Here is a 22,489-nt window from a genome sequence, read left to right as displayed (position 1 = left end):
TTCTATTGTACTTCTTGATTGTTATAAATGGGAAGTTGTTTCCATTTTTTCCACCTGAAGACTTAAAGGGAACCCGTAGTCATCCTATTTTACCGCAAATTTGTTGGTGCTACACTCGTTACTGGCTGCACAGTATTAAAAATCCTTCTGCACAATTTCAACACACGTTAATGTTGGGCGATTGACTTTGTATAAAAAAAAAAAACAAAAACTACAAAAATTAAATTATAAAACTTTTTTTCGCTCGTAAGCCAACGTGTAAAACCAACCGTTGCGCGTAAAGCCAATCGTGTGCAAGCGTAACGAAATTTGATCTTGCAAATCGATACAAAAGTAAAACATAAACGTTTCTGGACGCCTTTACAACGCCGATAAAATTACAATTATGAATCTTTAACTTCCTGCAGCCAGTAACGAGTAATTAACAAATTTGCGGCAAAACAGGACGACTCCAAGATCTCCTTAATATAGAATTTCCCCCTAGGAGTTCTAGATTTCCTTTAGCATTAACAGTACTCCTCTGATGCCACGAATGAAAGTTATTTCCGTGTTTTTCGCATGAAAACTTAATGCAGGGAACCACGGTAGACTCGATATAGAAACGAAATTTCGACACGGGCTTTAGCAGCGGCGGTAGAAATATTATTAGCACACGTCACGTCTATGTATCTCCGATATTTCGGCGATTGCCTCGGTTGGGTGTGCGTTCAATCGTGCGCGTCAGTCAAAGGGAAAAATATTACCATACTTGAACAATAACTCGCGTAACGGGGGGGGATACGTGACATCGGGCGCGCGAGCGTGACAAAAATGGAGCCCGGCGAACTAACTTCGTAATAACGCGGCGTGTGAATAATGGATAGCCCCGGCCGTGTACGCGCGCGCTCCGTTCGACCAGTGCGAGGAATGGATATGCGCGCCGGCGGATGCGGCGATATAATTGATTCGCCGTATCGGGGGAGGGTCGCGGCAGGGACCGGCGCATGAATGGGAATTAATCTGGCGACTTAATGGGAGAAAATAAAGGTCAGCCTGCGAGAGCGACGTTTACGGCGCGGAGAATCGAGGAGCGTTCTCGGCAACGCGATATTTCCCGTCGTCGCCGTTAAGACAACGACGATTACTCCTCTCCGCTGCTCCTCTCCTCCTCCTACACCGTGCGAGAACACGACTCGGTTTATCGCTCCCTCGTGTACCGACGTAAAACACAACGGCGAGCGCGCGCGCGCGCAGTGTATGCAACCGCTTATCCGTTCTCCAGTGATGAGAATGAACTTGAACAACGCTTTCCCAGCGGGGCAAGAGCGCGCGAGAGACCGCCGCGGAAGGGAGTACAATGTCGCGTCGCGTTTCCACGACAAACCGGCTGCTGCTCGCGTTTCGTTCACGACGACAATCGACGGAATGCGCACGGCGCGACCGACCGCTCGGATAAACGATCGGCGATTCCGGAGTTCCGATCGATTACGCGTTTCCAGAGAGTTTGTTCTCTTGCCAGCTGAGCCAGGTTGCACTTTTGGCCCTTGGAGCGAGACGAGTGTGCAACTCGGCGTCGAAGGGAGAACGAATCAAGCTCCAATGCGGCACTAGTTCAAGAACGGATGTCCGGTCGAAACGTAAGAGGAAAATCGGAGAAGTCGCGGCTGATAAGGCGTATCAAGTCGCATTTTTACACGACTACGGACTACGTTCCGTCGCGTCGTGGAGTCAGTCAAAGGGTTAGTCAAGTCACCCTCGAAATGTCCGCGAGGTGCAAACTGCGAGACCGACGTGTATCGGCGCCGTTCACGAGGTGGGTTCGACGGAGGATCGCGCTTTCCGGCCCGGATATTACGAAGACGCGCACGCCTCGAACAGTCCGCGCGGCCGTAGCTGAAAGAGAAAGAAAAAGACGGGGAAGGAAGCGTACGCGTTGAGAGCTATCTCTCATCGGCGACGGGAACGGCGCCGGTACCGAAAGCATCGCTCGAGAAGACGTTGTCGATCGCCGGTACCGATGTCCTCGTCGCGTTCGCACACGAGGTGTTTCCTTACCCCAATGAACGCTCTCCTCGCGCGAAGACATCACGTCACGTCGTCACGCGCCCTCCTCTATTTGCGGAAACGAGGAAAACACACTCCGGGCGGCGCGCAGGCAAGATTTCTATTAGCTCCGTCTGCCTTAACTCCTTGCGCGGGACGATCTTAAGGAGACGTTCTCCCGACGTTCTTTTTGCCACACGACGCGGTACACGTAGAGAGCGGTAACATTTATACAACGCGCCGTGGTAAACCGGATCACATTCGGGGGCGGGCGAACTCGGTGTGAGAAACAAGTAGAGAAATAGATTTAAACCTGGGGTTAAAAACGATTTTGGCTACGTGAGTACAGAATTTTGCACATACGTCGTTCAAAATTAATAAGGTTAATAAATTAACATTCTGCGACTCATGATTTAAGAACAGTTTGCATAAGGAATGCTCGAAAGAAGGCAGTGCGGAGGCGTTTCATCAAAGAGTTGGCAAAGAGTTTCAGAAGTAGGTTGCCGTAACAGTGAGGGGTTTTAGAAAAATCTCGGTGCGATATATCGGCACAATAATTTCGAGCAACTTGCACGAAATGCGGGATGTCCGGATGGTCGGAAGAGGAACGAAAATGAACTCTACCAAATATGGGAGACGCTTATGCCTGCATGATTGAACAAATCAAGCCCCCGATCTATGACAGACGTCTGTATTTGAGCTCTCCCTTATGTACCTTGTAAAATGTTATACGGGCATCATATCTAAGATTGTGAATGAAGCAGAATTAAATAACATTTGTAATTTAGCGTTAAGCTCTGCGGTGAAGTCGTTGCGAACCGCGCTACAATAATCAAGATAAAGAAAAACTAGTGAGGTCGCAAATTTTTTGCGCAAATTGTAATTGAGTCCCGATGCAGAGATCTGCTAACTTTATTGCAGGTTGACATGCATGGCCTAAGAGAGATTAGATAGAATGGTCACTCCCAGGAGAGAGAGAGAGAGAGAGAGAGAGAGAAAGAGGAATGATTGTGTTTTCTTCGTATCGGCTATAAGAATAAACGTTTGAGCGTAATCTCGACAGTTATAAATGTTTTAATGATTGCGTGAAAAGTAGTTCGAAACATTTTACGACCGCGAGGGCGATTCATAAGCGTCGGTACTTCGCACGTCTGTACGTTATTTACGATAATCTGTTCTAAAGTGCGCAATACGGTAACGTTGGATTTCATCGCTATAAAGAACGTCGATTTTATATTTGTTTCTTACTAACAATGAGACGTTCAAGAGGCTACAGGAAGCCTCGTGAACGCATTTATTTGATGAGCACGGTTGTAAGATAATCCACGCTGATCGAATGACAAAATCGTTTCCTCGCTCTTATGTAAGCGCGGTCATCACCAGTTCAATTAATACCGAAGGCGCGAACGCGACACTTTTATTTGTATCGCGAAACACCGCTGAAACTCGATGAAGCGCAGTTTTCAATAACTCTTCATATTTCCCCCGGGAACACGTGTGAATACGAGAGATAGCTCACAATGAAAGTCGAAGATATTACACGAGAGACGAGGATAATTAATTTAACACTATAACTACCGTGGATTTAAGGTCCCAATGGCCGCGTCGGTTCGCCAAAGATCGTTCGGAACTACGATATACCCGACGAAACCAATTTATTTCTCCTTTCCCTCCTTTTTTACACCGTGAGATGAAACAGTCACGTCGCGCGCGACGGTTCACGCAGACGAGACGATTCACCACGCGAGACGTACCAAAAAACTCGGTCACTAATGGCCGTTAATTCGACGAAGCGACTTCATACTCATCGCGAGAGAGAATGTGTGCGAAGCTATCAAGAACAGGAAAAAAAATGATTTTCCTCTTTAATTCCCGCCGGTTTGGTCTGGGTTATCGATTTCACGCTTTCCGCGCGATTCGACGCGAGGCACGATTAACCGGAGCAATTAATACGAATTAATGAAAACGGATATCGATAAGCACGCATCTGACGGATTTTTCGTTCTATTTTTCGACACGCGTGTTTTAAAATATTTCAACGGATTTCAAATCCGGAGTCGCGCCCCAGAAAAGTATCCTAACGCGATAACCGTCACCGATTGATAACATTACAAATTTCGCGAAACGTGCTTCACAAAGCGGCCCGCAGTACAAGGGAGTACATGGCGACTGTGAAAACCGGAGCTACTACGCGGTGGACAAAGGAATTAATTTAAACTGTCCGAAATTAAAGGAGAGAAGTACACACATTAACTAGATTCGGTCCTGAAAGCTTCTGGTACAGCGTTTCCCAAATGGCACGGTTCTCCGTGGACATGGTTTTCCGTGGAACGAAAATATGTGTGCCCCGTAGAAACTGATTATATTTGCCCGTACGTTACTACTCTCTTACTCTCATATCGAGTTCATTTTTTGTCCTCAGCCACACGTATAAAAGCGCAGGCGAACGAACGGCAAGGAAAGAGAGTCATCTCTCTCTCTCTGCCTCGGCCCCTTTTTTCACTCGAGAATTTCAAAGAGACCCGTGGCTAAATTACATCGAGAAACGTCGAGCTACTCTCCGCATCGCCGATATACCTCTCCCTCCTCTCTCCTCCTCTATGTACATCGCGTTACCGAAGTTTCCGATGATATCGAAAATATCAGCGCGACGGTTCTGTTTGCTCGCCGGAGAAGTGCGGAAAATGGATGAATCGAGCTTTCTTATCGCTCCCTTCCCCCCTCTCATTCTTTAAATTACAAGAGAACACACGGTAGTCGACTGAGCGAACCAAAGATACCAGACGGGAGCAGGAAACGTAGACGAAGGTGGAGATTACGTGCCAAACGGGAGAAAGAAGGAGACGAGGAGGTCGCAATGTGCCGGCGGCGGCCAAGAGGATCCCGGTTATCGTCCGAGAAACGGAACAGGAACGGAATACAAAGGGAGAAGGAGGGGGAAGAGAGAGCTTTCCTGATCCCTCTCCTACACGTCACCAGGAATGCCAGCCATCTGGCATCGTGCCGTGATTCCCTACGACAACGGTGCGCGCCGGCTGCCGGATAGAGCGTGCGGTAGTGGCGCCTGCCACGAGGTCCCTATTTTATGGGATCTCGTATGCACCAGCGCTGGCTAGAGAGCCGTCGCACCGTCATTTTTCCTTGCCCCCTCTCGAAGTCCCACGTATAACAGCACGTACTTCTCGTACCCTCCGCGACGCGATTACCCATGCGCGCTGCCACCGTCGTCATCGCCGCCACCATTGTCGTCGTGACGAATAAGTTACGTACGAACGGCTGGCGAGGGACAACGCGCTCCGAGCGAGAATGATTTATCGCCGGATCCGAATAAAAATCACCAGCTCCCGCTTTGCATCTTCACCCTGCCCTCCGATCGGACCCGATCTGATTTGACGCGGTCGACCGGCCGGTCGAACTTGGACCGAATCCGCGACCCGTTGAATATATGGCGGGGATCCCGGGAACGTCGCCCGCCCGATCTCGAGAAAACCACTATCGTTGCTTTCGCGATGTCAAAAGTGCATTAGTAAAATTGCCGAAGAAATACATCGCCGGAACGGGGCCCGGCCGAGAGGCAGTGCGAAGAGAATGCAACGGGAATTCTAACGAAGGGATCGCTCGTGTAAGATCTTAGAACGAGGAGTAAGATCATCTGGACACAATGATACTACTATCCTTATCCGATTCTTGCTGCTGAAAAACAGTGCTCGCATATCCTCGGGAAAGTTCGAATCCGTCATTCGAGGTTTCAGATTCGCGGGAATTTCAAGTTAACGTAAGTGTTACGCGGGTGAATTATCGAGAGGAACTAATACTATAAATATAAATTTAGTATATCGAGAGGTGTGCGCAAAAATCCGCGGACTCTAATGCCTGTGTTTTTGCCATCGTGATTTAAATCTAATCGACGATTATCTCGACGGAATTGACCGATCAGTTCAGAATAGACCGATGCGATTTGCCGATGGGAGCCGCTTATTTTTATCCGTGGCGCTTAATTTTCACCTGCGGTAGCTTCTTTTTTCAAGCGTGTGTGGGGTATACTCGGGGACGAACGTAGCGTCAGGACGGCCGGGATCTGTAAGATCCTAGAATGAGAAGTAAGATCTCATCTCGGCAATAATACTTTTCTCTCCGCTTCTTACACTCGCGGCTCGAGTTTTCCCTTGGCAGCCGCCCACCTCTCGCGAAGCGTCTCGCGATGCGCTTATCACGTCGTGTGCGCGACGTTCTCGCTCCCGACAGATCGCAGATATCATATCTGCCGCGAGACGTTACCGTAAGATCTAGCCGCGAACTGCCGGGTATTAATAGAGAACGATTAATCGGCCCGAGCGCGTCCGGTCGCCTTGAAAGTCCCGGGAATCGCAGCGACGAGGCCAATGAGTAAAGCACGAAAGCCGGATCTCCCCCCCGTCGTCCCCCGCGTTCCCCAGTGCACTTCGCACGCTCCCTTGAATGAAGCGCGTTCAGGTCAGGATGGCGTCAGCGATACGAGGCGACGCGATGCGACGCCACCGCACGCACACTCCCGCGGCGTCCCGCACGTGCTGCATACGTAATGCGCATCGACGCGGCGAACAAAGCGAGACGCAAGTGCGTATCGCCGAATCACGGCGGGTGGGGCGACCCAGTGTGCGTAGAGAGAGAGAGAGAGAGAGAAGCGCCTGTGACTGCGTTGGCTCACATAAGGGGGGATTCTCTGAAAAGAATCCGAATCGGGTGAAAACTGCTGCCAGTGGAGCGCTACTAGTCCCATCTTCCTACACGCGGATAATCGAATGTAAGCGAAGAATAATAACGAGGGGGAAGTAAATCGGGTCGCGCGCGCGATATTTTAGCTCCGCGGATCGTATTTCCTTCTGCTTGCGCGCTTCGGTGAAGCAACAACGTTTGAAAAATATTGATTTAAGACTACTGTACCTGAAATATTTTTGCGACACGTAAGAGGGAGCAAGGAGGGCGTGAGAGCAGTAAAAGGAGGGCGAAAGGACGATCGACGTTCCGTTTATTAAAGAGAGGTTTGCGGCGTTCTTTGAATCATCTCACCGCACACCTCACGTAGGTAGTGAATATGTAACAGATGGAAAGTTAAGGATCAATAACAGAAATGCATTAGAACGTTGCAAAGTCAACGGCCCCTAAGCCTCCTTTGCATTCGGCTGCGCCGCCGCCCCGCGACGTTGTTTCTACATCTCTGTGCAAACATGTTCTTTACGAAGTCACCGGTAGCTCCTCGCTGCCGGTGTCGTGATACAAAATCGCCCGAAAATCACGTTATTACCTCCGTCGTGTCTCGCTCGGATTACAAATGGTAATAATACAGGTATTCTACGTGTCGACGAGCTGGATATGCTGGAGGCGACGATCGAACGTCGAACGAGAGAAAGAGAGACGTTCCGTTCGGTATCGCGATATTATCACATTGTAACGTCATCTGTCTTATCGCGAAAAAAAAATCGCACGACAGATGAGGAGAGCTACGTGATTCTTCAGGCGTTATTCAGCGAGTAATAAACCAACGAAGGTAAACAGCACGGGGCACCAAGCTGAGACGTTAGATTCTTCCGAACGTGAACATTACGATTCAACGGGTGAGTGCGCGGAAAAAAGAATTGGCTCCCACAGCTGAAAATTAGCTATCCATGTAATACATACAACTGAAATTCCCTCGCTAGTTTTGCTTGTTCAGTTATCAAAACTAACTTTTAGCTGTGGCAGCTAATTTTTACCATTATATCCGTACATGGAAAAAAAATTGGCTCTCACAGCTAAAACTAGATCTGGTAATTAAATTTCAGTTGTGTTACATGGATAGCTAGTTTTTAGCTGCGGGAATTTATTCTTTCTTCCGCGTGCGACCGAGAATCTTCGCTTATGATGAACAAGGCGACGCGTAAACAGAAGTATGTACGGTCGGTCACAAAAAAGTCGCAACATTTCTTTCCGATAAGTTTCGCAATGCATCTCGTGTATCTAGTAGGAAAGTGTGTCTCCTGAGAATGATGAACAAATTCTCTTATCGGATGTGTTCCTAAAATTATAAAAACCAAAGTGTCGCAATCTTTCTGTGACTGATCGTACACCGCGCGAAAGCAAAATATAAAATCTGTCTCGACGGGATCAGAAGTCGCGCGAGTCATCAAGTGTTTCCGAAAAGTAAAGTAAAATAAAAGTATCAAAGGATACATATTTCACACGTGGTCATGTTTATTGTTTGGCCTTAAAATACGAATGTTTAATTTTTAAACATAAAATATTTGTATATACTCAATATACGTATATATATATTTTTTTTTATGTTAAAAGTTTCTAAATATTCTTATTAAAACATGAAAATAACAAGAATGTCCAGGATTAGATACGTGGCGTTGATACTTTGATCTCAGCTGAGAACGTTATTCCTCCAAAAATCATTCCTACAAGATTTCCCAGACGCGGAAGTGGTACGGCTGTCGAGTGTGAAAAATTGAAGCGAGCCGATCATCGGAAAGACCTCAACGAGGTACTAAACGTCCCTCAAAAGTTTCTCTAATCCGCGCGAGTTACATAAATTGCACGGATGTAACGGTGCGGCGATACACTTGACAGACACGTGTCTCGAAAGTCAAGACTGGATATCGTAGTCACTTGCAGCGCCCCGTAACACACACGTGTGAGCATGTATGTGTGCGCCGCACGCGTGTTAAACTCGTGGCGTCGTGTTATCGCCCGCCGTTCGACGCATAAAGGACATAACTTCAGGGCATTCTTGTGCAATGTCCGGACGACAAAAAGTTTCCGGCAGTCTCTCCGACGTATTGACAGAGAAAAAACAAGACAGGCGGAGTGAGAGAGAGAGAGAAAGAAAGTGAGAGAGGAAGGAAAAGTTTACTCTCGGTGCCGCTCGGGATTATCTGTCACGGCGGCGGAGATACGAAAAAGACGCTCACGCACGCGAACGTGGCGGAGCGGCGAGAAGTTGGTGCGTATCGGCGACTTACCGGCAATGGCGACGAACAGGAAGAATATCCACGTATCCATGAGTCTACCGGTCGAGAGGAAGCCACCGCCGCTGGCTGGAGAGGCTCGCCTGGCCATCACGCACCGAGACGCATAGCTGATCTTGACACTCGGGGGTATAACTCCGGCTCCCTCCTTCTACCGCTCCTGCCTGCTCCTCGTGGCGAAGGACGAACGCACCCACCGATTTGCGCCGCGCGAACCACTGCGAGAAGCTCTTCACGAAATCGTCTCTTTCTCACCACCCGCACTGCTGCTGTGTCCCGACCGAGTGTCGTCCTGGCCGCGCGCGATCCTCTATCGCTCTCTCTCTCTCTCTCCCTCACATCGCACTCGTGAACGTTCGCACGAGGAAGGCGCGCGCGCGCGCGCGCGCCAGACACGACGTGGACGAAGACTGCGAGAGTGTATTACGAGGTGAGATCGAGGATGACGATGACGCTCGACGGTCGCGCGCGCTCCCGACATACACTGTTACGCACTGTCTCGTCCCGTGCCGCGTGTGTCCATACAACAATGTATACGTACGTACGTGTGTGTGTTTCGCGACGCGTCCTCTAGCACCGCTGCGTGTCTCTACGTTCGGCGGCGTGTGCACACCGACGACGACGATGTCCTGCGTGCGGTACCGGCGACGATTACGAGCGACGACGTGCGCACCGGAGCACCGAAAATGGAGGCGACGACGCGTACCTCGTGAAGTTGCACCGGACGAGCCGTGCGCGGAGCACGACGGGATTGTGCGCGCCGGACAGGGAGAGAGAGAGAGAAAGAGGGACTAGAAAGAACGAAGCGAAGAAGCGAGGAAACGTTTCTCCTACTCGACGTGGAGCACGAGCGGCGTGTGTTACGGCCGACCGTCGTCGTCGTGCTCTCACCGCCGCGTTGCCCGGAGTATTGACCGACTCGGCTCGGCTCGGCATGGCGCGGCGCCACCGAAGTGGGGATGGGAACGCGGCCGGAGGGACGGGCGGCCATGCCAACTGCCTTACAGTAGGTCTTACCGGCTGCGCGCGCATGTCGAGTCTCGTACTACTCCGGCTGGAGCCAGCGAGCCATCCAGCCAGCCAGCCGGCCGGCGCGACACGACGCAACGTGCCGAGGAAGATCTATGTGCGAGCGTGCGAATTAAAATCGAAATGGACCGCGGACAGGAGGGTCGTGACACTCTTTTTCGGATCAGTTTCGGAACGTACCGCGTGTCCAATAGGAGAACTCGATTCATAAGCGCGTTGAAGTTAAGCAGTAAGGAAATTGACCAATCATAGTTGCCATTATTTTTCAACTGTATACAGTATACATGTAGTTTGTGTTTGACACATTTCACGCGTTTCGAACGGTCCAGGCAAATTTTTGCCTCGACGCAAGGTGAACTTGTTGAAAATAATACAAATATTATGTCAGAAATTAACACAGAATTAAGTATTTATGGTATGTTAATCGATGAAGTATAAAATGTGTTATTTTAACGCTTACGTATGTTGAATACCGACTCAACGCAAAATATTGAAATAACATAAACACAGTATGTTAAATTAATATATGGGCATGTTGAACACAAAAATGTTAACACAAGTACAGTAGTGTTTTTTTACTGTAAGTTATAAGGGAAATGGTCGATTGTGATTAATTTGCTTACTGCTTACTTTATTCCACGCGCCATTTGTAGTCTTCGAATTTCGGAAAAAGGGTTTTTTCCTCATTTTTCCGCGGATTTCTTTTTGGTTCTTTTACTTTCTTCATGGAGAAAAATTAATATGGCAAGTTCCAACCGTACACACGTGAATTTTCCTGAGCGAATTTTTCCACCCATGGAACAAAAATTAAAGAAATCCGCGGAAAAATTTGGGAGAAAAGCCGTTCTTTTCCGAAAGTTTAAAAATAGCACCACTAGCCTCAGTTATCTTCGGGAGATGCATCCTCCTATCGGAAAGGATATGTGTGAAGTTCATTAAAAAAAAAAAAAAAGGGTGTAACAACCTTTCTGCCCATCACCGGAGGGGCGGCGTTATTCGCCGCTGACAGTTTGAATTGCTGCCGCCGTCACGATGTATCGATGCCTTATATCGAGACGCGTGTTAATGGCGGGTATCGATAGTCGCGCTCGGATGACCGGCAGGGATGCGGATATCGATGTCTCGCGGGATGTCGTGGGTGGTAAACGTAATTGATACTTAGCGCCGAAATGATAATACAGACGCGGTATCGATGCGTCGCGAGCGAGCGAGAAGGATGAGGGGGAGGACGCGAAAGAATAATTCGCGTGGGGCAATTTCGAGGCGCTAAGCGGAAAATATGGACGCCCGGAGTATCTGGATGTCGAGGTAAAGGCATCGATACCGTGATATACGAAAGCTCCGCGCGTCCACGCGAATTTATCTCCTCACTCCGTTCGCCACGTTGGCCATAAATCCGCGGGAACGCGGGATAGAATCCGCACATCTTCATGAAACTCTGTCCGCTTACGCGCATTTTGCGTCCGTGTAAATCTTGGCGTTTTGAAAATTAAATAACGCGAAAGAGAGAGAGGCAGAGAGATCCTCGCGAACGGGTGCGTTTGTTTCGTACCGTTTAATCGAGCGACGAGAGACGCGAAGTGGATCCGATGAGACAAAATCATGGGCGACCCGAGGCTCGCGTTTCTCGCGGTTTCTCAACGTCGCGTGTCGCGAGAATAATGCGAGATTACAAACGCCCCGCCATAATCGGCTTTGATATCCTCTCCCTGCCTGCCCCTTCCCGTGATTAATAATGAAAACGCATAAAACGCGCTCGTTAAGAAAGCTAGTGAGATATGGCGCATCCGGCGGTAAATGTCCCCGATATAAGCACAATTAATGTCGGGATAAAGTCAAGACGATGAGTGCATTTAAATCTGCTGTATTCTCCCACGGCGGTGTTGCGGCCAGAGATGAAAACTTTTATCGCGCGATATCGCGATAAGGCATCGCCGCCCACCTTTTAACACCGCACCATTGTCAAAAGAATTCTATGGACGGTGACGCGGTATATACACGTACACAGTACACCTGCATACACACACACGTACACAAATATACGCATGCAACAACGAAGGTATTAGACTTTTTGTTAAGACATTTCCCCTCGGGGCAATCGCGCAACCGCCCTCTCTCTCTCTCTCTCTCTCTCTCTCTCTCTCTCGTTCGCTATGGCGACCTACTTTTTACACTTTTTTTATGCAAATGTGCACAATTGCCTGAGAGACACGCGGAACCAAAAGCGGGAATAATCGTCGGAAGCGCGTATACGTCAAGCGGGACATATTTTTCCGATATTCTATCTTGATATCTCGCCGACGCAATACGTCGATGAGAAAGGAGAATCAAGAGAAAGAGTACCGAAGAGAGTACGATCAATGGAAAATGACACAAAAGGTTCCGGGGCACAAGACGCGCGCGATGTTCCGAATTGATCGCATTCGCGCGACCGACACGTCCGTTCATCACGCGAAAGTTGCGCCGACGGGCGTAATTTTTAAACATGCTCATGCGAATCATCGGCAATGGCACATGAGACGTCCGGAGAAGACGCTTCCGATCAATATTTTGAGGATTCCGCATTTCTAAAAGCGTTTCACGACACGACTCTGCTTTCAGAAGGGTAGTAATCCTCGGGTGTCGTCGAAATAGCCCGATGCCACGTTTAATCCCTCTCTCATGTGTGTGAGAAAAAAAGAAGGTCCTGAAGAGAGGAGATACAGTCCCCTCTCGACGTCGCCGCGTTGATCCTTAAATTCTATATCACGACTTTGATTTTTTCTGTTCTTCTTTTTTTGTTGACACCGTCCCGCGTGAACTCCCGCGAAAATTCGCGAGATAAACTGGCTTAGAAAACGGTTTGAACATTTCTTTTTTTCAAATGCAGTTCTGGAACACAACCGATGATCCAATGAGAGTTTTTGATTAATTCCCAGGAATTGCGTACGCCCAGAAGCCGAGGAAGACTTCTCGGTTTGTATTTTGACCTTTTCCCGGAAAAAAAAAGTATTTTCCAATTCTACAGGCAACAATACTGCAAATGTTAAAATTTAAAACCAAGGTAAACCGAAAAACACTTCTCGGCTGTTATTCTGATCTTTTTTCAAAAAAGAATCTTTCCAATTCTTCAGTCGAACATCAATATTGCAACTTTTAAACCTGTGATATTCTCGAATGCATTAAGACGTTGTCAAGTTTTCTGAGTTTTCAATTTAATACACGAAATGTGAATACATGAAATGTAATGGTAGCTTCATACGGCTGCTGTGTCGATCGATGAACACTTTTAGAAATCTACTCTGTCTGAATTTTTGTTTTATACACATTTTGCACTTGTAATTTCATCTTTTTCCATTGAAAAGAATCCGAATAGGATCGAGACGTCTGGACTTTGTCATTTTTAACATATTACATAATTTTTTGATCCGATCCGTCGCGAAATGGCACTAAACGATCCGTGTTTCGGTTCTTAGTGGCCCTTTGACGTCGGTAATGATTCTCAATCGTGACAGTTTCCTGCGCTCCCAAGTTCATCGGGTCTAAATTGTTTTGCAACTAAGTGTACACTTGACGCTTATTTAACGACGATACAACTCGGATCCCGCGAGGCTGATGAATCGCGATTCCCCCGTTCGATGCGTCAAACTGATCTACACTGAGCGGAGAATTGGTCGGTTTGCTTTGATCGTGTTTCGCTGCGATCTCTCGGCAGGATTTCCGACCATTTTCGAGCGTAGCTAACTCTCGATATATTCCCGGGCAACTTTCGGGATAATACTGCTGCCTCTTGCAGGGAAGACGTGTATCTTCTCTCGACTGTATCATAGGTAGAAACGTGCTTTATTGCAACATGAAGCACGTGTAGAATATTGACTATTGTCGTTCTGAGGTGAACTCCGCGTACGTCCGGCACAGAATTTGTCGAAGTTTCATACTGCTCGCGACGCGATATCCTTCGTGATTACTACATTCTTCTCTATGTCGTGTTAATTTCTATCGAACGGAATTATTTACTAATGTTTCTATTGCCACTGATCATGATAACACACGTCCGGAAACGTCATGCGCACGTATATAGGTATCTAGCGCCTTTGCGACACACCTTTTAAGGTCCGCGCTTCTAGAATGTGCACGTTAGTTCACACAGTAATTTGTATCATGTAGTTAATTAACACGCCTTTTTTAGAAAGGGATTCATTATTAATGACGTCGCCTTAATCCGACCAAGCTATGAGGGCAGAGCAATGGTGCTGATGAATTAATTAATTAGTCTGCAGTGTGAGGTCTTTGGCTGCAGCTTACGGCGCACACTGTGATAATCGTAACATGTGTGACTTTTATAATTTGAGAATAATGAAACATTTATACAAGTCCGCGGAATTTTCGCGAGGGGAAAAGATTTGAAGTGAGAAAGAAGAACAGAGAGAGAGAGAGAGAGAGAGAAAGGGATGAGGGGAGAATCGTATTATTAATCTTTTATACCAATTGACTCTCGCCGGTATCGGGTACAAATCACCGGGTACAAATATCGATAACCTCTTTCCCTTTTTAAACAAGAGCTCGCGTACAAACACGAACACATCTGAAAAAATAGTGAGAGAGTTATTAATATGTGTTCCCAAATTGAGAACGACCGAATGGGAATGTCCAAATATAAAACGCAACTTCACAAAACAACGAGGAAGATGATGTATACGTGTTTATACAAATTGCAAACATCGGCCGGTAAAACGTTAAATCGTTTCACCGATATAAATAGTCTCACGGAGAAACCGGCGTAGAAATCTCCCGCCACGCTTCGCTACGCAAATCGCTCTCGCGGCTGATTAATGATCGATAATGCGAACGAGAAGGAGATACGGTTTCGAAGCGTTTGTTGAAAAAAAAAAGTTTGATATTTGTGACTATAACTATATATAATGACAGAATTATAGCCAGGAAAACCATTTTTGTAGCTAGTGCTGTGCTATAGTGATAATGTGTGACTATAACCTTATATATATATTGTTGCTATTACTTTTTTATCGAAATAACAAGGAGATACAGCTGGCGCCGAAAGTGGCTGTAATTTTAGTGAGATTCATCATTTCTTTCTCTCAATGTTCGTTATAAAGCGTCGTCGTTAAACCGAGAGAAATCCCACTAAAATTATAATTATTTTCAACCTCAGCTATCTCCTTCTGGTTTTAAGTCAAAAATAATAATAGCATTATGCGTGTAAAATTATTATTCCACACAGTAATCAATTTTGTGTTACAAACGGTCTACTTAAATTTTGATTTTAACATGAGGAATATGTTGAAATATACACAAATATGTTAAATATTTACATGTAACATATTCACCTTGTTAATATATGATTTTCCATTATATTATATCTTTCTATTATACCTTTCTATTAAAATACATTACTTTCTAACAAGATTCTTTGCTCAAGATAACCGTTACTTAAAAGAAGAAAAGTAAACTTAGTAATTGCTTTTCTTCGCAGTGCAATATTTTTTCTCTGCGTAGTCGCAAAAAGTAACCCAAAAAAGTAGCAGAGTTAATTTCATATACATTCATAAGCGTACGATTACGAAACGTTACAGAGTTTAAAGAACGTATATGAAACCATCATGTGCTACTTGGGAGATAGCAAATGTTTTTCCTCTCAGTGTATTCTTCACCGAGATTCCAAATCCTAAATTCTTGATCAGGAGTTCGTCTCGCGTGTATCTCATCCCTGACGACCCGCGTGAACGGCGGGAGAGCCTCGGCCGGTGGCACTCGCGACGACAATTGACGTCCGCACGCAGTTACTTGCACGTGTCCCTCGAATACGGCGCGGCGTGTCGGTACTCGGCGCACTTAGCGGGGTGCTTTTGTCTAATGGTACGAGAGCGTCTATTGGCCAATTGCATAGGTACACACGCACCCGTAACCGCTGCTCATATCGCGGTCGAACGGTCCCCGATGTTTATCAAGCGGGGGTATTCCAGGCGTGCTGATCGCGCTCGAATTTTCGCACGCGACGGCACGCCCAGCGAGCGCGAAGCAACGTGAGAATGTGTCATTATAATTCCAATTAACCGCCCTCGTGATTGACTCGTGTAATTAGGACGTGCACACACTAGTCTGCTACTATAAAAAGGGCGTGTTATCTCACTGTCGCCCGTTTTCCGCGATACCAACTAATTGTTTGCACATCTACACAGTGAGAAAAAAAGTTGTAGCACTTGTAACTACATATAGAATAATATATGCTGCGTTCAAGTTAATATTACTTTTCAAGTGTTTTATAAGTTGATATATTCGCAAGTGTATCATAAGTTCGTCATAAACCAATTTAATCACATCTATTCGAAATGTATTCTGAATTCTAGTAAGTTTGGCATTGCAATCGGGAATATTAAATTGAAACGCTAAAACTAAAACTTGACTTATTCCAATTAACTAAATCTAACTTTGCTTTGATAAAGTTTGAAAAGAGAATAAATTCTTCTTTTGAGTAAATGAGCTTTTCGAATATTTGCGATGTGAGTATATTTTAATACTATTATTGGGAAAATATTCCTCGTTCAAAATAACTGTTATTTTTAAAAGAAGAAAAATACACTGTGTAATTGTTTCTCTTCGCAATACATTAATCTTTTTTTCTGTGTACAATCGCACAAATGAAAAAATTATAATCACGAAAACCACTTTTCCAGTAAGTGTTATTATAGGTATTATAGTGTCAGTGATAATAACCTTACATGCATATTGCTACTACTATTTCTGTTGGGTTAAAATGAAAAGTCAAAAGATATGATTGAAGCCGAAAATAACTATAATTTTAGTGGGATTTCTCTCTGAGTACGTACACTTTTTACACCTACACGCTTACACGACTACACACAAACTAAATATTTAACATAAATTTATATTAAGCATACATTTTTCGCACGTAACATATCATAATGTCGTCTCGATCGGAGCTAAATTTCAAAATGGAATTAGATTTCTCGCGAAACACGACCTCGTTTCATTGACAGAATATAAATATCCGCTCGAGCTATTTTTATTTGTTCTCTCTTGACGTTATCGAAAACGCCTTCAGTTCGCGATTTTTTCACACACGATACGCGACTCGCAAGTACGTTCTCAAAGATCTGTAACTTATCGCATACTTCTCATTTAATCGTTAAACGTCGTAAAGTATTATTGCGGTCACGAGTGCAGCGCAGTGAAGTGGATGAAATGCGACCGACATGAGATGACTACTGGACTCGGAGGACCTGAACCTGCACGGTTACACATCGACGCGCAGTAAGCGACTGCACAACTTGAACGCACACAAAGCGCTAGATTATATAATATATGCAATATGTAAACATAAATGACATCGATCGTCAGTGAGAAAACAAATTAAAGCTGCAATTCTAAATGGAATCGTAAGACTCGTAAGAATTAAAACTAGATCTGCAATTCCTTGTGTACCCTATATATCGTACGATCATTCGTAAATATCTACAATTTCCCGTAAATCTTACGACTAGCTAGAAGCTGTCAATAAAATTACGGTTTCGAATTTTCTACCAACATTCTCAGTGTTACTATTAGGGGGACCGGAAAGTAATGTCGCTTTCTTAAGTTAAATTCACACGACTACATTTTTAACAGGTTTTTATTTCTAATCAACAATATATTCACCTTCGTTATCAGAACCTTTTGCCATCTAGTATACAAATTTTCAATGCCGGATCGGTAAAAATCAATCAAATCAAATATCGACATGCGCAGAAACGACATTACTTTCCGGTCCCCCTAATATTATACACAATAAATCGAAACGTAAATATATTATATACTGAACGTTTAATTGAAGAAAACTCAATGACCTACTTTTTAGAAACAACATGAGTACATATGTTGCGCTTCAAATGAAATATTGAGAAAGCCATGAGAAAAGCACAAATTGCGCTGAATGATCCGTGTTTAGGCTCAAATTCTTACGATTGCTTCGTAATCTACAACCGATTTTACGATCAATTCATACGTTCGATTAGAATTGCAGCGTAAGTGATCGTGCGAAATTACCGACAAAAAATTTGAGAATCAACGACGGCGGTAGCGCATGTTTGTACTGACTTTGCGTCTGCGATAAAAATCGCAGTCGTTGCATCGCACAAATTATAGTTACGACAATAACCGGCAACTTCCGTGTTATCACGGAAGCCGCGCGGTCGAGTAAGCAGAAGTCGCAACGAACAAACAAAAATCGAAGCAAAGTCATTCGGGAGAAGGACGCGTACATTTAAGGAGAAATAGAAGAAAGAAAACGATACGGGGAAGAGGGGGGAGAGAAGGGGGAAGCTCGCCCGCGGAAATTCTCCCGCTTAATAATGCGTCCCCGGTGCGCTGATGAGCGCGCGGGCGGATTATACCTCGCGGAGCGGCCGTGTAGTATCGCGTCGTCAATAAAATATCGAGTATCGATCGGAAAGCGATTCTAAGGCGCAGTTCAAATTTGCCTCAAGAGTTTTCCAAACAGGGCGCGTTACGCGCGGCCGGAACGCACGTCGAGTTTTGCATAATATATCGATGGGCTATCGTATGCAGCTGTAACAATTCGAGTGCTACAGAATGCCATAATGGCTCGATTTACATTAATGGTCGAACGGCAGGCTCATCGTATGTATCTCCGATCGATTCTTCCCGATCGAACAACGCCGGTGCAGTCGCGTCGTTATCGGCGACAGAGAAAAATGGCTCGCTGAGCGATTTTAATTTCTTTCCTCTCGCTGAACAATTCAGTTGTTGTACCCGTCGGCGCTTTCGCGCAAGACCGACCGCAATGACGAAACGTTCGCGAAAATCGATCGCGGTTTTGTTCGTCGATCTCGGTCGCTGCCATCGACATCGTTGCCCGTCACTTCGTAAACTTCCGGTTAGCAAATATCTCTGCGGTATATTGAATACGAATACGTAAAAAAAGAAATATATTATCACGTCTGCGAAATATATTTCGACAAAAGGTACGTCAACAATCGAAACGCGAAGTCGATGGACGGGATCTACATTTTTCTCCGAAACCCGCGACATAGTTGTGAATTTATTGACGTATAAATTTATCGGCCCGGTCATCCTTCATAATTTTACGATTCTTCCTTTCTTTTTTTTTTTTCTTTTAACTGATATGTTTACAACTTCGACCGAGACACAGAACAAATTCATGTGTCGGCATCGAAGCGTGGAGTTAGGATGAAAAAGAGGAATACTTATACAGCAGGAGAGAGAGTTATTGTAAACACGAGTTTATAATTTATTATCAATATACTTCATATGGTGACTGGCACAGTTAGTTATACTCTCGTAGCAGACGCGCAATCATACGCACGCACACACGACACACACACACACAGACGCGCGCGCGACACACATGCGCATTTATACACATATATATTATACGATACATGTACACAACATATAATATAATAATAATATAATAACAGACTCTCTCACATCGGTTTCTTTCCAATATACACACACACACACACACACACACACACACACACACACACACAATGTGTATATATAAGTATATATAATATATTTGTATATATTTGTATATAACTATCTTCAGGGGGCGGAGTAAAGGGGGAATTCTCGTTTTGTTCATTTTATCCAAATATATATACTTTTCGTAGCTGTCTACGAATAAGACAAGAACGCGGTATGTGTGTGTGTTTAGATGTGCGCGTGTGTGGGTAGTGTGTGCTGTGGCAAAATCGCACTCCTCGCACTTAATATCACTCGTTATCTCGCGCTACGTATAGTTCATTGTTTCGCGTGTGCGTTCATTCTATGATTTCTCATTTGCAAAGATTCAGGTAGTGAAGCGTCCACGCGTGCGATACGACGCGGACGACGATAGTAGACAATAACGGTAGTTAGTGGTAGTAATAATAGTATTAAATATCGGACGAACGCGAGAGAGTGATGCCTTAAGAAAACAATGCATCTTCGGTTATATTATCGACGGAAAGTCAACCGTTCCTCTTCGCGGTTGGCCTTTCGAGATAATGACTCTCACAACCTTCTTCTGCTAAAACCCTCTCGTACTCGATATCACAATGCTTCGGTACACACACACACACACACACATATATATATGTAAACTATTTCATATATAGGTAATTTTTCTCTTTAATTCCTATTATAGAAAGCGTGTTGTGTCACCGTGAACGCTATCGATTTTTCGCTCTGATACTAATTCACCCTTCGCTGCTGCTCTCGTGCGCGACACGAAGGTTCGTATTAAGGGGATGCTGGAGTGATCGGTGATTATCGACATTATAGGTCCCACCATTCTCCGAAATAACTTTACAAAATTTAAAACCCTTTTACATGCGTAAAATATTCACACTTACAAAGTGCGAAATGATAAAGGGAGGACTGAAAATGAAAAAAAATGTCAAAGATGTACGTAGTGCTGCACTGTAAGATGCGTACAGCTATCAAATCATGAAAACGTTCGTTTAATATAAAAGTAATACAGTTCGTATGTACGAAAGGACTGTATGACCCGTATTTTGGACTAATCTAAATATCAACAACAAAACTAAGACCGAAAGCTTAATAAGAAAATGTAATGGTCGAACGGGTTTATGCATCCGCACGCACGCAGTATAGATGCATGACATTAAGTAGGGCAATAGAAGTGTATAATTCTCTCTCTTTCTCTCTCTTGTACCAATCATTCCTTCCATCGCACTTTCCCATATAATTCTATATCCTCTTGCATGCTCATTTAAAGATATCTGTTCCAATATCACATTAAAAATGTCAAGGATTTGCCGATATTTTTAGTCTAGTTTTAGCTCTGATGAGGACGCTCTCACGTCGAAGTTCGGCCGTCGCCCCAGCATCCCCTTAATAATCATCACTTGAAAACTTGTCTCTCGCGAGAGACACTCGGATATGAATTTATAATTAGATCCGGCTTTCCCAGTCGAATATTTTCGATACAGTCGATCCCGCGCTAAAAGCAATCCGTACATAATGCGAAACTCAAACCTGAGTATATCATCTGAGACAAATTTCAGGTAACGATTAATAACTATTATTAATGCACGGGTCTGACGCTCGCTATCGAGCGTGTATGCGCGACATATAGACTTACCGCGGTGGTTTCGTTACATTTTCAACACCTTCCGTCGTGAGCTTCGCGTGGTGACGTTTCGATCGGCCCCGTCTAAGCCCAGTGCAGGATCTTCGAATTCCTCGCCTCAAGTTGGAATCCTCCGCGTCGGACAGGCGATATGTACATGTGGAAAATACGCGCGCCACAGCGCGCTGTTTACAAAGAGTGACAAATATAGATCGTGACAAGCGTATGCATCCTCCCTTCCGTCGTTAGACCACTCTCTGGTAAAAAGATTCTGCCATTACAGCATTAGCTTCTTCCGATCGATCGCCACTCGACGCACTCCGCTGTGACAGCTCGCCAAGCTTTCCGGATTTCGTAAAAATATGCAATCGTGGCGGCTGCTAACGCCTCGAAGCACGTACGTACACGCAACGCAAAGTCCTTTTCTTACGAAGAGTCGAGAAATGAAATAATCCCCCTCGAAACAGGTAATAATCTCCCGAAACAATGCGTCACCTCGTAGCTGCCGCCACGTAATTGTCGTTCGGTTATCAATGAAGTAACAGTCGGTAGGAAGCTTCTTAATATTTTTACTCGCGCGATCTACGAAGCGAATATATACGCCCTCTTTTTTTTCTCACTCCCTCTCTCTTATTCTCACTAGTTTATTTTCATCGTCGATCGCGCGATTATGCGCCACACCCACACACAGAGACGCGCTCACGCACTCGACTCACGTCTCTATTGTTACAAATATGTGTACGGCGTTCTCCAAATTTCCATTTTTGGCATCGCTCGCGCACCCGTAAGTGGACCTCATCCGCCCACGCGCGGACACAATACCGTACAATGTTTTGCGCAGCCGAATTTAAATCGAGTACACGCATACACACACACACTCTTTCTCGTTCTCCCCCCTCGGCCCCTCCCACTCTCTTATTCTCTCTCATGGACGGCGATATAAAACGCAGCTTTATTACGGATCATGCGACACGCGAGTGTACGAGGAACGCTAAGTCATGAAGTATCTAAAATTTCGAACGAGGTAAACACGCGCAACTTACAGCGGCTTCGTCCTCGTAAACATCATCCGCCACCGTCCGATACACTGATTAAACATCTTCTCGTTTTACTCCGGCTTTTACTCGGACAACCATTCCCGTTTACGAGGATAATGACGGGCTATCCTCGTGGTTGTACAGCGAAACTGAGTTCCTCGCGGGCGGGCGGGCGTGGTTTATGTATATCATAAAATATACAATTTTTCGCGCACGACGGCGGTATACTACGACGTGAGCGATGTAAAAGTTCGAGGGTTAAAAGTTCCGTGCTCTCTGTTTCTCTTTCCTTTTTC

At 45.4% G+C, this 22,489-nt stretch overlaps 1 protein-coding gene across 1 annotated transcript in view; it reads right to left on the bottom strand.

The window, feature by feature from the left end:
- Nucleotides 1–9,902, bottom strand: part of LOC106742343 — a 114,482-nt gene extending 104,580 nt beyond the window's left edge. Inside the window, exon 1 of the mRNA XM_014615197.1 lies at nucleotides 9,006–9,902. Coding sequence (XP_014470683.1) covers nucleotides 9,006–9,102 — 97 coding nt within the window. The 5' untranslated portion in view covers nucleotides 9,103–9,902. The remainder of the gene's footprint in view (nucleotides 1–9,005) is intronic.
- Between the last annotated feature and the right edge of the window lie 12,587 nt (nucleotides 9,903–22,489).

The sequence above is a fragment of the Dinoponera quadriceps genome, unplaced genomic scaffold (assembly GCF_001313825.1).
Source record: "Dinoponera quadriceps isolate SergipeBrazil2010 unplaced genomic scaffold, ASM131382v1 scaffold629, whole genome shotgun sequence".
In the NCBI taxonomy this organism is placed as follows: Eukaryota; Metazoa; Arthropoda; class Insecta; order Hymenoptera; family Formicidae; genus Dinoponera; species Dinoponera quadriceps.
This window is presented reverse-complemented; position numbering and strand designations above follow the sequence as displayed.